Here is a 13825-nt window from a genome sequence, read left to right as displayed (position 1 = left end):
ATAAATCCGATCATCCACGGAATTCTGTAATACCGATCATCCACGGAAGTACTCCGTATAGTATGGGACTCAGCTTTCGACCACTAACCTAGAGTAACACTCACAGATATGCATGATTTTCTTTTCTTTTTTTTTTTTTTTTTCTTCTTCTTTTTTAACGAAACACTTCTCTGTACACTTATAATAGGACTCTCTGGGGAAATGCAGCCCCCATTCTCCGTCTTTGATCTGCTCCAGCTTTTGCCAACTCGCTACCAGTATCTTGGGTTTGCGTCCAACAGCATAACAGAGGCCGCCCAACCGCCGCTCCCGAGTCCTTGGGTTCCAGATCAAAAGCAGAAGCTCCGGCTTATGAAAAAGCAAAGAGATGGCCCTAAACCAAAGTGAGAGATCCCGCGGCTCGTCTCCCGCAATTCCCGCCCTTGCCACGGCCAGCATTTAATCCACAAACCATCCATAACTAAATGGGCAATGCTTGCTTGCCCTGTCACCTCGTGAGTGGGCTCCCGGGAACAGATCGCAAAGAGGAAAAGACTCCCTTGCATCTATATACCCTGGTCGAAAAAAAAAAGCTGTTAGTCAGCCCTGTGTTCAAACACAAGTAGCGGCACCACTTCCCGTAACCCTAGGCCCATACAGGCCACGCTGCTGCCATGCTGCTGCCATGCCTGCCGCAGCTGATATTCCATGGTAGCAAAAAAAGACAAGGCAGGGCCTCGTACTAAGCCAACGTTACCTATACTATGGAGCTCATTCTCTTCCCGGCTTACCCCCTCGCGTATATGTTCCGGTTTGTTGATATATGACGGCAACTCAAGATCTTCACCCGGTGTTTCAAACACAAACTTACCACGAGAATGAAGGAGCCAACCCAAGCTCCTGTCACCAGCTGGCACATAGTAACACCGATGACATGCCCTTCTTCTCGTTCTTTTGGGCACCGCCTACTTATATTGGCTGCCTATGACTATCACATGGAGTGACGAAGCAACCCTCCCCTACACTTTCCCCTGCCCATCGTCTGTCTCATAAGTATAGATAAAGGCCAAAGCAGGATTTCTAGCGGGTAGTCTTTCCCGGATAACAACACCGTTGCAGGAGAATTTCTCCGAGACAAATTGGATACCGAAGCCCCCAATGCGGCAAGTAGCATATTTACCCTCCCATTTTATCCTATTCCCATGTCTCGGAAAACGTGGTTAATTTACCCAGAACTCTTGTTTTTTGCTTTTTCTTTGCTTGTTGTTTCATTTTACCAGGAAGATCCCTCCTGCGTGTGAAGGGTGGTCGTGCGGCATGCAGCCAGGCCTTGTCGGTGCATGCTTTGTTGCAGTGATCCACGAACAGGATGCTGATTTTGTGCCTAAAGACAAAAAAACCTTCTGCTTCTAGAAGAAGCTGCAAAAGCAGGAAGGCGAATCTTTAGGCAGACATTGTCCTACTAATCCTTTTAGGCCAGTTGTAGTTGCGGTCGGCTCCGACATGTTCTGTAGGGCGCGTAGACGTCGGCTCCGCGTAGACGCACATTTGCACATGCAAGGTCGTATGAGAGATGCTACTAGTAAATGGTGTGTGTGAGTGCATGCGCTAGGTAGGCATGTATGAATTTCAGCCTGCGATACTGTGCATGTTCTTAGGCCTATCGCCGACAATTGCGTATACCACGGAGCTCTGGTCCTCCTCAGCTCTTCTTTCCCCAGGCGCCTTCAGCAGAGCCCTCGATTCCTGATCCACGGAAATGTCCAGACTCGTGGCTTGTCATCTCCTATTCCTTGAGGTGTCTGAGCGTAATTAGACAGTCCTGGTGACATTATGATTTACTACTCTGTAGAGGCAGTCACGATACTATTCAATGAAACCTGGCCAAAGCACGGCTGTGCTAGAGTACATGTAGGTGGTATTGTACGGGCGTTCGGTCAAAAATAGTCTCAGCTCTCACAGCCTTGGGACAAGAAGCTACCAGATCGCACTAGCAGTAAGCGAGGGATCATCGCCTCATGCATCTTCTCATTCATCTTTGCAGGGCGATGGCACCGCGCTGCTGGCTCAGCGCGTTCTCGCGCCCAAGTTCTGCCGTCAGTGCACGCAGCAAGCAAGACCTTATAATGTGGATTTGGGTGAGCATTTCGGACTATTAGCTCCTTACACTCTTTACGTAGAGTAAGCTTGTCGGAGTATTGAGTGGATGGTATTACTAGATAGTAGATGCGGGACCCCCAATTTGAGCACCATGATGGCTAGAAGCAAATTCCACATACCCGCACTTACGTACATGTAGAGCTCTCTCGTATATGGCTCATGTGTGTGTTTGCTAAATTGAGAGAGCCCAAGCTTCTTGCTTACCTGTATTCTTACCATGTACTTCCAATACGGGCAGTGCAAGTAATAATAGTTGCCGGCTTGGCAAGCTGCCAAGCTCCTAGGGAGGTCCTGGTGTTCTCCTTCGTATTGGTAGCTTGAAACTCGCTTGGGGGCGATATTTTGATTTCCTGGCAGGACATAGTCGGGATTGCCTTGAACGCCGAGGATGAATCGCGTTTCTGGGGTAGGAGGAATTCGATTACGAGCTGATTCCAGGGAATAGGTGCACGTTTTTACTCTCCAGTGCGTCGCCAAGCCGTACGCGAGTGATCTATTGATTTAATTAGTAAGGGGGAAATTATAGATTCGAGAGCTCATAGACTTGGAATCACCTACCCTGAACATATAACAAACGCGATAGTATTATCTACCGCTTTTTATGAGCTTTTATTCATTGAGCATGTATATTTAATGCTGGCATTAATTCTTTTCAGGATGGGGCTTGATTAACTATCCATTGTAAGCGTTGACTTGCGGACTGCATTGCGTTTGCGGAGTAGGCCCTATGAGCTGAACATCGTGATATTTAGATGTCATATGAAGCACTAGGTAGTTAGAGAAGCTTTTTCAATAATAGTCGAATCCAATAAAAGTTGAATACGCACAGCGCATAATTGCATTATGGAAACTGAGTGTAAATTCATAATTTCATAACATCGTTAACATAGTTGGACTTCATATCCCCAGATGCTATCCCGTATATCTCCATCTACTCCCCTTCGGCTTCCATTTTGACCTTTCCACCCATTTCACCACACTTCTTGGCCACCAAACAGTGATTCATCGCCATAATAAGGCTCTTGTGCTGGTTACCGCGAACATTGTCCACTCCCACCCAATTCGGATACGTTTCGCTCGTCGATTGCTGCCATAGATCCTCAAACAGCGATCGCCACGCAGGAGCTGCTATTTCTAATATGCTGTGCGTAGGTAGTGCTGCTTGTATACCTCGTTGAGTTACAACCCAGTCGGCAATGTGTACTGGACTGTCTGGTGTCTGACGCACTTCGTGGAATTTGTTCACTTGATCTTGGACCATGTTGTGGACATGCGCAGCATTGCTCCACTGGTGGGTAAGTGGGAAGTTTCTGCCCGTCACGAATCCGTGCTGGCTGCCAGGAAATTTATCGCCGTCCATTTGGCGCCAAGTTTCGTCAAAGTTGACGATGACGGCGGAGGTCCTGTTGCCGATGAAGCGGTCTAGAGACCATTGAGAGACATCAGTGTCGTTATCGGGGAAGCTCATCCTATGCTCCAAGCCCAAGAACTGAGCGTACAGAGCCGCTCGGTCTTCTTGATTTAGCGAACGAAAACCGCGATCTCCGTTCCAGGCTTGGTCGCCGGGCACATCCCAGATGATCAATTCGCCAGGATATTCCTGATTAAACTCGTTGACGAATTCAATCATTTCACTCAAAGATGCCCCAAGGGCGCCATGGTACATTCCAAGCAGATGGCCTCCGTGCGACTCATGAAAGTCGTCTCCGATTCTGACAGGACGAAAATCGAGAACACGGATGCCGCCATTGCCGAGCTGATGGCGTATATGGATACTCTGAGTCTGGGTATTTGCTGGCCGCCCAAATCCAATCTTCCGGCAGCTCTTCCACATGCCAGAGTGGTGCGATCTGGGGAGGATGATTTTTCGCAAGGGGACGTCGGCCAGTTCAGGGAACATGGCTTGCATCCAGTCGATAGGCGGATCATTAGTAATGAACTCGCCTTCTTTGCCAGCGAGAATAAAAGCCGAGCCACCGGGGAATTTGTTAACGTCGAGATCGTGTTTGCTATCTTTGAGATTATTTAACGAAAACAATCCATCCTGAAATTGGATTTTGAGAGAGCTGGGATAGGTGTTGCTGAATTTTGCCATAAACGACGTTGGCTCCGAGGTGCCCACAATATGGTACTCGACATCGGCACCAGAGTCTTCCCAGTTGAAAGCCCCCTTTTCAGGCTGAATCCGGATGGAGATGGATTGCCCAGAGAGAATATATTCGGGACAGTCATCTAGCCATTCCGGCATCTGGTACTGGTGAATGTATCCCCTCTTCCACGTGTAGGGAGTGGCATTGACGAGGACCAACCAAGTCTCGTCCATATTCTTCATGCTCCGGGCAGATAGCATTTTTTCGCCATTCTTGTGCACAATCACTGGCCGGGAATTGGAGAGTGGCTTTTTATATCCCTCGTGTAAGATCACCGGTCGAGAGGCACCGGGTGATTCTTCATTTCCCTCATGTAAGAGTATCGGTCGGGAATCGACGGGGACTTTTGCCTTGCTATCAAGAATTGGCAGACCGGTCACCAGTGAGGCCAGAGCAAAAAAGATAAAAGTCGGGCGTAGAGGAAGCATGATTATGGCTATTAGATGTTACTGACGCCAAGAAGGAGAAATATTGGTGAATTGTAGACGGAATCAAGATCGGAAAAGCAGAGTGTTGTGAGCCCCAAATTATTCGTAAAAGGGATCAGTTGACAACTCTGGCAGAGACAGGTCCGTTGATTAATTGACTGTAAATCACAGTGACATTCTTGGTTGATTATAAAGATTGGTTAAGTGAATTATAGGGGAGGAGGGAGATAACAGCGATACGCATAGATGTTGTTGTTGTTTATTTGTTTACATCTATCATTTATAGTTACAAAGTATCGCCGATATTGTTTTCCCTCCCCATGTATATCGAATTGGGTGCAAAGTTTATTGAGTGTCGCCACGACTACGAAATAGAAGACGCTGGAATAATGTGTATGGTGACGTTTGCGAGCTGCGCCTCAAAAACTCTCCCTTGAAGAACTTTCTGTACTGATCTAATGCCAAGAGATAAAGTTAATTGAGGAAAAACTCCATCGCTTAAGTGAGTGCAGATTGGTCATATGATTTGGTTAGAGAAGCTGTCGAGACTTTGACGCAAACTACATAATTAAAATTTCATTTCTTCAGATTATTCCTTGGAGTCCAATGTTATAGATGCATTTGCTGGCATAAAATTCTTAGTAGATCAAGTGACATCGCAGCAACTCATGTACTCTTGATATATATGTGTAGTCCATGTTTACAAGTTCCAATGTGAACATAAAGAGTGTTATAGGTTGTTATGGCTCCGCAATTTCAGGAGCTATTATTGCATATAAATAGCCAAATAGAGACCTTTACGTGTACATGGATTCTATCAAGTACAAGTACCATACCTCGACAACCTAGCTTATAGCTCGATTCTCCCCCTAGACCCTCCACCACGTTGTGGCGTAGATTGTATTTCTGGAGAACATATACCTCGCGGTTTTCGCACTACAGGTGTTTGTATTCCAGCAGGAAACAAACTTTGGCTTTGCCGCGCCTTGAGAAACCTACGCGCACCAAGTATTTGGTAATGGCTGACGCGTATTCTCCTTAGTGCGAAAAGGTTAACAGGAAAAACATGAACTTAAAAACAACTACATTTTTTTAATCCGTAACTGCAAGCTTGCCATACCTATGTCTCGCGGATTCGGGTCCCGGCAAGTTGAGCTGAAGAGACGGCGTGATTCCTAAGACATGCATAAAAAGTTACCCCTTCCTCGGTAAGAACTAAGCCTAGCTGCTGGGGAACTCAAATTAGATGACGTACGCTAGCAGGGAGAGGCTAGACTGGTATGTGCTATTCTGAGTATGAAGAATCATTCCGTTAATGGAACTGGAGCCCCAATATCGCCGGGTCCTGTGAGCCTTACAAGCCCTCAAGCGGATACTAGTATCCAAAAAATAAGAAATAGGCAAAAGCTATGCATTCAGCTCACATGCACCACAACAACACCTGCATCTCTCAGCTAGCTAAAAGAGAACCCGCTTCTTCTCCTTTATGAGTGAACTAGATACGTTGCATTTTACAAAATACTCCATATTATCGCCATAATCCAGTTCTTCCGGGATTCGACCTTCCTCGCTAGATCAACCATATCCTTGACTTGCTTTATACATTCATAATGGAGCCTTACTGTAGTGGCTGGCAGTAGCTGGGTATCCATTGAAATAGCACTGCAGTACTGTAGGATCACAGTGGATTCAGAGCTCGCTTTGGCCTACGATTTTTCTTTTCGAGTGGAAATACCAGAAATATACCCCACCCAGCGTAAGGCTGTTCCTGCTAAAAACTTTTGTCTCGTACTTCGTATAACAAGATTAGGAAATGCTCTATTCGTGCCATGAATAGAGCCACTTAATGACAATGCAACACCTCACACTAGCGTATATACTCATGCAGGCTCTATATGAAAATCTTCATGGCTATGTAGCAAGGGGCACCGTCAGCAGCGAGTGCTACCTAGCAGTATTGACAAATCTTTTTGGTGTATCAATGCAGTTAATATCCCTTTCGTTCTGCTGGAGAAATAATTTGCCAAGCTTTTTTTGCCGAACCAAAATTTCATGGTGATAAATACCGCTTTAATAGGTTACCATATTTACCTAGGTATATGAAGAAAGTAAAGCTATGTATAGTATGTTAAAAGCACAAGGTAGATAAAACAATCCAGTAATAGCCGATAGTATAAATATGTGCCCGTATCAGATATTGCTAGGGTTGCAACAGCAAGAATATCGAGTACCCATTACAATGGTGAGGTGGCCTTATATCTTACACATGCCGATCGTTTTCCTAGCCTTGCTCTTTATTCGCAGACTGCTTAGGCGCTGACAGCAGCGCTTAGATGCGCCGTCGGCCAATAGACTGAGCCGAGCTGGACCGCTGAAGAACGATTCCAAACAGCTGCGGCTGCCAATTGGAGGAGCGGGGTTGAGCTTGGCGGCTTTTAGCACATGCATAAGCAACTGCTAACCCAAGTCAGGCCATACATGCTGCAGGTATTGTATTTGCAGCGAGTGAAGCAGACATTTGTACAATAAAAGCACTGGGAATTTAACTTCATTTTGGAGTTGAAAGCCAACTAAGTAATGGAAACTAACATATCCTGCAAATATTCCATATGCAATTGGAATAAAAAGCAGCAGCAGAAATGACGTTGATATGTCTGTGCCTTCTTCGCGCCTGCCCAGGAACCTGGTCCGGGAAATTCACCAGGCAGGCGCCACTTGACACACATGCCTGCATGGATGGATGTGGATGGCACGCACTTAGCACACTTAGTGGGTGGCCTCTTTGTTAGCATGCAGTCCATCTTCAATATAAGATGACATCTCCAGTAATATTTTCTTTCTCTTCTTTACTACTCGCTCCTCTGCATCACACAGCCCTCTTCTGTATCTCGAATCGCCTCTGCGCATAGCTGATTCCAATCAAAGTCCAACCCCTCGGCTCAATTGCTCTTGGTTTGGCGAGCTTATCCTTTGCGCGACAACTCGGAGCGGGGCACCAAACAGCTCAACCAGCCCGATTTCGCAGCTTGGTCCTTTGTTCTTCCTCCCATTCTTCCTCCATACAGCTCCATACAGCTCCATAGATAGAAGAAGTTCTCCAAGGCGACTCTTCTATTCATCATGTCTGGCCAGCAACCGCAATACTATCCGCGTATGTCACCAGCCTTCACCAACCTTCACCAGCTTCACCAGCTTCGCCCCGCCATCTCCAAGTACTGACTCGCGGCCTCACAGCTCCTCCCGGCGGCGCGCCTCCAGGACAAGGTTCGTCCGAGACGCCACTGCGAAAGATGCGATGCCGATCAAATTCTAACAGAGACGATGAATAGTGCATTCGCCGCCGCAACAGCAACAGTATGCGCCTCCTCCACAGCAGCAGCAGCAGTATTCGTCTCCTCCACCCCAGCAGCAGCAGCAGTATGCGCCGCCTCCACAACAGCAACAGTTTGCGCCTCCTCCACAGCAGCAACAGTTTGCGCCCCCTCCTCATCCCCCCCAGGGAACTCCCGGCTACGCTCCCCCGCCACAGCACACGCCGTCTCCTCAGGTCCAGCAGCCTTACCAACAGGCACCACCTCAACAGCAACAGTCACAGCCGGCACAATTCGTTGGAGCCGTATCGACGACCGATGATGTTGGAACCTTTAACGGGGGAAGCTACCGCATCAGCCATCGCGATTCCAATACAATCCTTACTATCCAGCTAGCCAACGGCGCCCCAATACACGCTAAGCCAGGTATGTTGAGAGACCGTCTTGGGCAGATTCTGTGTCCTGATGAACCTAAATCTGACTCAAAACAGGTGCTATGGTTGCCATGTCTCCGTCAATCACTCTCAAGGGCCATATCAAGTTTAGTCTCAAGAAGGTCATTGCTGGCGGAGAACTCGCCAGCTCTACCTTTACGGGGCCCGGAGAACTTATTCTCGCGCCTTCGTCCTTAGGAGACATTACTAGTGTCAGACTGACCGGTAGTGAGACGTGGTCGGTAGGAAAAGACGCCTATTTGGCTTATACGCAAGGAATAAACAAGGACTACAAGCGTCAAGGTTTGGGCAAAGCGATTTTCAGCGGGGAGGGTCTGTTTGTTTATAAGGTAACCGGAACTGGCCTGCTGTGGGTCTCAAGTTTTGGTGCCATCATCAGAAAAGATGTGAGTTTAAAAGTACAGTCTCCTCTTTGCCGGTTTAAGGATGTTGACCTTTGGAATCATAGCTTGCGCAAGGAGAAAAGTATATCGTGGATAACGGCCATCTTGTAGCGTGGAACACAAGCTATGTCTTGGAACGTGTCGCTTCAGGAGGCATCGTTTCCGGCTTTTCTTCTGGAGAAGGCCTTGTTTGCAAGTTCACGGGTCCCGGTACAGTCTTCATGCAGACCAGAAACGCGCAAGAGTTTGCTGCTTTCATTGGCGGCTTCTCTCAGCCGAATGCTTAGAAAACCATTCTGGCGACGAAGTGTATAAAGCTGATATGTGTCCTTTTTCTTTTTGGTGTGGAAGCGGTCTATCAATTTTGTACCACCTACTTTGAACACATTTTGCCTTTTCTTGGAGTTTTGATATTAGTAATAGCTGAGAGCTTTTTAGCCAAACAATAATGGAGAGCCTTTTAGATTGGGCTTCCACTACCACTACCATCACTATCACCTGCCAAGCTTTCAGAGCATCTTACATGTAGAACTGAATGTTTACTTTCTCTCTCTCTCTTTTCGTATTTACCGTGGTGTATCTGGTAATTAGAATGAGATGGTATTTTGTAAACGCCTCAAGAAGCTTCTTACCGAGCTGGATGAATCGCCGCATATACATCGTTAGCGGAAGCCTCAGCCAATGCGCTTGCACTCAAAACAGAGAAACGTTTCAATAAACTCTTCTTTTGCAAGACGTAAACCTAAAGGCAGGAGTTAACGAGCACATTACTTGGCTTAGTTGCTATAGCAAAGAGCCAGCCATGGTTTATGCGGCGCGAATCTTAATCCCAAACATCTTTTTGTTGATCGACACTCAGCTTTATAAGAAGCTATCGTGCGCTCAGCTCTCTCGCTCTCTCTCTTGCCTCCTACTTTCTTTTTTTTGGACTGATACGTATTCCAGTCAACAGATACGTCTATTATCAGCCTGTGACACTCAAGCGCGAATTTTATTACGAGCCAACGACTTCATCGCAAGACTTCTTCGGCCCTAGATATATATCAGCCGTCTGCCAGCTGGAAACCACTGCCAACCACTGGATATCCGCTCTTCCAATCCAAATTTCCGGTCTCTTCTGCCATCTTCGATTTCAACTTTTGCTTCGGCAGGATATTTCTGGGCAGCGTCGCCTGTCTTCCTTTATGCAGCGAATTCTTGTGGCTTTGATTCGAGCTTCAAGTCACTGTATCCTAAGAGCGTGGCTGTATGGGAGAAGATTCCAGCGGGATTGAACTTTGAGACTCGACCATAAGCTCTTTCTCGCCGGCGGTAAAAGCGATCACAAAATCAGATTAAATATTTACCGCCTCCAACCGAACTACCTTACTCTACCTAGCTGTGCAACCAGTAAGTGAAAAGATGCCGCTCCTGATGCATTTGTGATGTAGCATGGGCTAACTTTGCTTCAAGGATTTGAAAATGCCTATCCAAGCCACTACAAGCCGTTATAAGCGGACGTACCATCCTCCTGCCAACTATAAGAACGCGGGACTGAGGAGTGATGCCCGTATCAAGCCATCAGGAACCCCTTATGCTTACCAACAGCTGAAGAAGTTCAATGACCTACACGCATTGAAAAACCCTGATTGGCGAAACCGTCCCTCTGACAACAGCTCATCGGCAGTGGACGACAGTGAACACGATATCCCAGAAGTGGTCGGCGCCGGCAAGCAACGAATTAGGATGGATGCCTCTCCGCCAACCCCAAGATCTGCCGTACAAGGCCAACGCGAAACTGAGCTACAGCAAATCATCAGTTTGTCCCAAGAGGGTGCTGGGGCAAGTAATGCCTTGAGATATAGCCAAAACGATATTTTTGCGATATCTTCTAGAATGGAACGAAAGATACTAAAAACTCTTGAAGAAGAAGAGCCCGTTCAGTATGAAGTTCTGAAGCAACTATCCCTGTCGTCTTCTAGAGAATATCCCTTGAACCTGTTCGAAGTTGCTCCTCTGGGCAGCATCCCCAGTTACTCATCAAAGACTGTTGTGGATATTCGACCTCTGAGAGGAAACTTGGCACAGAGGAAACAAGGAGTTTCTGGCAACAGTCAAGATGAGCAGCTAACAGCGGCGCTTAGAGCCGCTGACACGACGCCTCTCAAAGTTCGAGCACATGTCTACCAAGCTCATGGGCCATACACAATCTCGAATGAACTGCGTGCACGAAACGGCTTTTCTGAGACGCACGAATTGTATGCCTCGCAAAGCAACAAGGCTCATGTTCACACTAATGAGCGTCAACTATCCAAGTCGGATCATCCAGCAAACGGCACAGGGCCTGCTACAAAAATTGAAATCGAACGAGACGAAGCATTCCAACGATTTTTAAAGAAGCTAGGGCAAAATAGCAAGGGACGCCAAGGGAAAAGGACACAGGAACAAAACAGGATGGATAGCGGCTATGATGACAGCTTGAAAGAATCCTTAAGAGAGAGTCTCGTCGAAACATCTTCATTGCGAAACCGGGCGCAAGGAGTTGATCTACAAAAGAAGACTACTTCTGAGCCTTTTAACAAAAGCCATGCTCGAGGAACCGTGAATCACTGCCGGAAAGAGGGGAGCAACAACTCCATGGACTCAGCCGTCTTTCCTAATGAGCCAGCCAAATTCAAGAATTTCAATCCCAAAGCGAGAGAGTTTCTTTCATTTGCTCTTCGTAGAGAATCCAGTTCTGAAGAGGGTGATGTGAAGCCGTTTCAGCCATTTTTGGCTCCTTTCACCCAAAAAGAAGGTCGGACAAATGTCACGTCCCTGGCAGAATTGGCATCCCTCACGGATATTTCCTCTGTTCAACCGCCGCCTCCTTATGGAATTATGCCATTTGCAGCTGCGACCGGAGCTACCGACCCTCTGGCACTCGATGAATTGATGGCAGGAAGATTAATCCCGGTGTCTGCAGATAATTTCGGAGGTTCGCTCCAGGCGCCAGCTCTGCAATTACAACCATTATCTTTGGTCAATCCAGCGATGCTTCAACACCAGCCTATTTTGCAACCATTGTCGGGCAATATACTGGGTCTTCCGGCGTCTAATCTTATGAATACGGGATTTCCTTTGACAACCAGCTCCGTTAACCCGTTTGTGAACATGCCGTCTACCCAAATGCCGCTCATGGGGGGCGCTCCTCGTCCACCGCAGCCACAGCCACACCCAGTACCCAAGCCTCGCCGTCCAGACCCAAGAGATCAACAGGCATACGAGGCATGGATTGAGTGGCGCAAGGCAAACCAGCCAGGCTATGCTTATGAGTGTCGTATGAGACAACAGCGACGAGCTCAGCGAAGCTCAGAAGAGAAGGCACCGAGTAGGGTCGCTGTGGGTCAAAAGAACTGAACTTCTGGCTCGTCTTGAGGCTTGACAGATGCTGTACAGGATAGCAGCATCCATTGGGGGTACTGTGGTTAGACACAGAATTTGAATTGGCACTCGGCGTGCGACAGGACGTGGCACCCGCAGTGGAGACTTGAGGATAGCATGCGCCTCACATCTCACTTTTGGTTTCTCCAAAAATGTATTATTTTCAACTCTCTATTTTTTGGTGTGTGTGTGTTCTGTAACATTTATGCAGATGTTCGGAATCAGCCGCAATAGTGGATAACTTTGTTCTGCAAGGGGGTGGTTCAACGACATTTGTGTTGCTTGACTGGACAGCGGTGCACAAAGCAACTCACATGTGTGGAATGAAGATTCAACAGTATACCCCTGAATGGTGGCAGCGATATCAACTTACTACTTTTATTCATTTCTTTTCTACTCTTTCTTCTTTCTTTCTTTTCCTTCTTCTCCAAAGTCACGCAACCTGGATGCTGTGATTTGTTCTAGTATAATCGTACTAGCGGACCTCGTGGCTCTGCAAGGGAGAGAGACACTGGGTATGACTTGTTTCTGATTGCTCCATTTGACCTGTCAGATGATGTTGCTTTTAGTATTACCCCTGACGGGCATTGTGCATTAAGTGGCTTATTTATGGCAGTGAAGAGTGTCTGATTAGCTGTGGTTGGTGGTTGTGGACAGAATTGACGATGATTGGTATGCTTAGGAGGGCTTAATGGAGCTGGATTACGAGGTACCTACCACTTGGAATTGTACAAACTATTGCTAGATATTACGCATTTTACTAGGAGAGAGTAACTGGGCGAATGTTTTGTGTTACAGCATGGCTTCTTAGGGTCTCTGAGAATTAGTCAGACTGCGATGTATTTTATAATTTATTTTCTTTTGGTCACTGAATATTCTGTGCTTTAATAATGACTTGATGTGGAAAAAAGAAAAATATGAAGAAGGGGTATACTTTAAGCGTTATTTGGAATTTGTGCGTGCGGACAGAGCAATTGCAAACACAAGTAGCGACGAAGGTGAGACTATCTGCGGCGAAGATGGGCGATGAAACCGGGCAGGATTTTTTTGTCTTTGATGATGAGGCACGGAACTTTTGCGGCATGAATACGAAAAAAGATTTACTCCGCCCTATGGAAGTGATGGAAGTGAATCAAGCCCGAAATAGTACATACGCCGCGGTAGGGCAGAAAAAAAGGGGAGAGAAATCAGGGAGAGAACTGCCATGCGTATTTTGTCTTAGACATGCATGATATAAATGTAGTACTGATTTTTTTCTGACTCACTTTACCTCGTGGTCTAGTATTTTATATCCCGAAAAGGATGCTGGTCAAAGAGTTTCATCCTACTCGTTTCTATTTTGTTTTTGCGCCACGCTTGCTGTGGCAGAGACACCCTACTTTGTGAATGTTGCCACGGATGTTGTGTAACGTGTGCTGGTGGTGGCAGGTTCGGCGGGGAGGATTTTGGGTTCGCTTTCGTTCTCGCTCGCTCATATTTGGGATATTTTGCTTATTCAAGGGGTAAAAGGAGTGGACTGTAGGACTATGAGGAGTTGAGTAGATGTGTTGATGGGTG

General features: G+C 46.9%; 3 protein-coding genes across 3 annotated transcripts; 2 read left to right on the top strand and 1 right to left on the bottom strand.

The window, feature by feature from the left end:
* Positions 1-3070: 3070 nt before the first annotated feature.
* On the bottom strand, positions 3071-4941 carry GGI43DRAFT_431156 (PLC-like phosphodiesterase; the record flags this gene model as incomplete). Its single annotated transcript, XM_083209381.1, has 1 exon — positions 3071-4941. The coding sequence occupies exon 1, from the start codon at positions 4715-4717 to the stop codon at positions 3071-3073; it is 1647 nt and encodes a 548-aa protein (XP_083064113.1). The 5' UTR covers positions 4718-4941.
* A 3302-nt stretch (positions 4942-8243) lies between these two features.
* On the top strand, positions 8244-9479 carry GGI43DRAFT_396227 (tryptophan RNA-binding attenuator protein-like domain-containing protein). The gene is made up of 3 exons (XM_083204942.1): positions 8244-8454; positions 8520-8869; positions 8932-9479. Exons 2-3 carry the CDS (start codon positions 8525-8527, stop codon positions 9151-9153), a joined length of 567 nt encoding a protein of 188 aa, XP_083064112.1. The 5' UTR covers positions 8244-8454; positions 8520-8524; the 3' UTR covers positions 9154-9479.
* A 362-nt stretch (positions 9480-9841) lies between these two features.
* GGI43DRAFT_247200 (uncharacterized protein) lies at positions 9842-12918 on the top strand. Its single transcript, XM_083200765.1, has one exon. It carries the CDS (start codon positions 10328-10330, stop codon positions 12242-12244), a length of 1917 nt encoding a protein of 638 aa, XP_083064111.1. The 5' UTR covers positions 9842-10327; the 3' UTR covers positions 12245-12918.
* Positions 12919-13825: the final 907 nt, after the last annotated feature.

Source organism: Trichoderma evansii (assembly GCF_050947405.1).
Source record: "Trichoderma evansii strain SZMC 28006 chromosome Unknown GGI43scaffold_3, whole genome shotgun sequence".
Taxonomy (NCBI): Eukaryota; Fungi; Ascomycota; class Sordariomycetes; order Hypocreales; family Hypocreaceae; genus Trichoderma; species Trichoderma evansii.
This window is presented reverse-complemented; position numbering and strand designations above follow the sequence as displayed.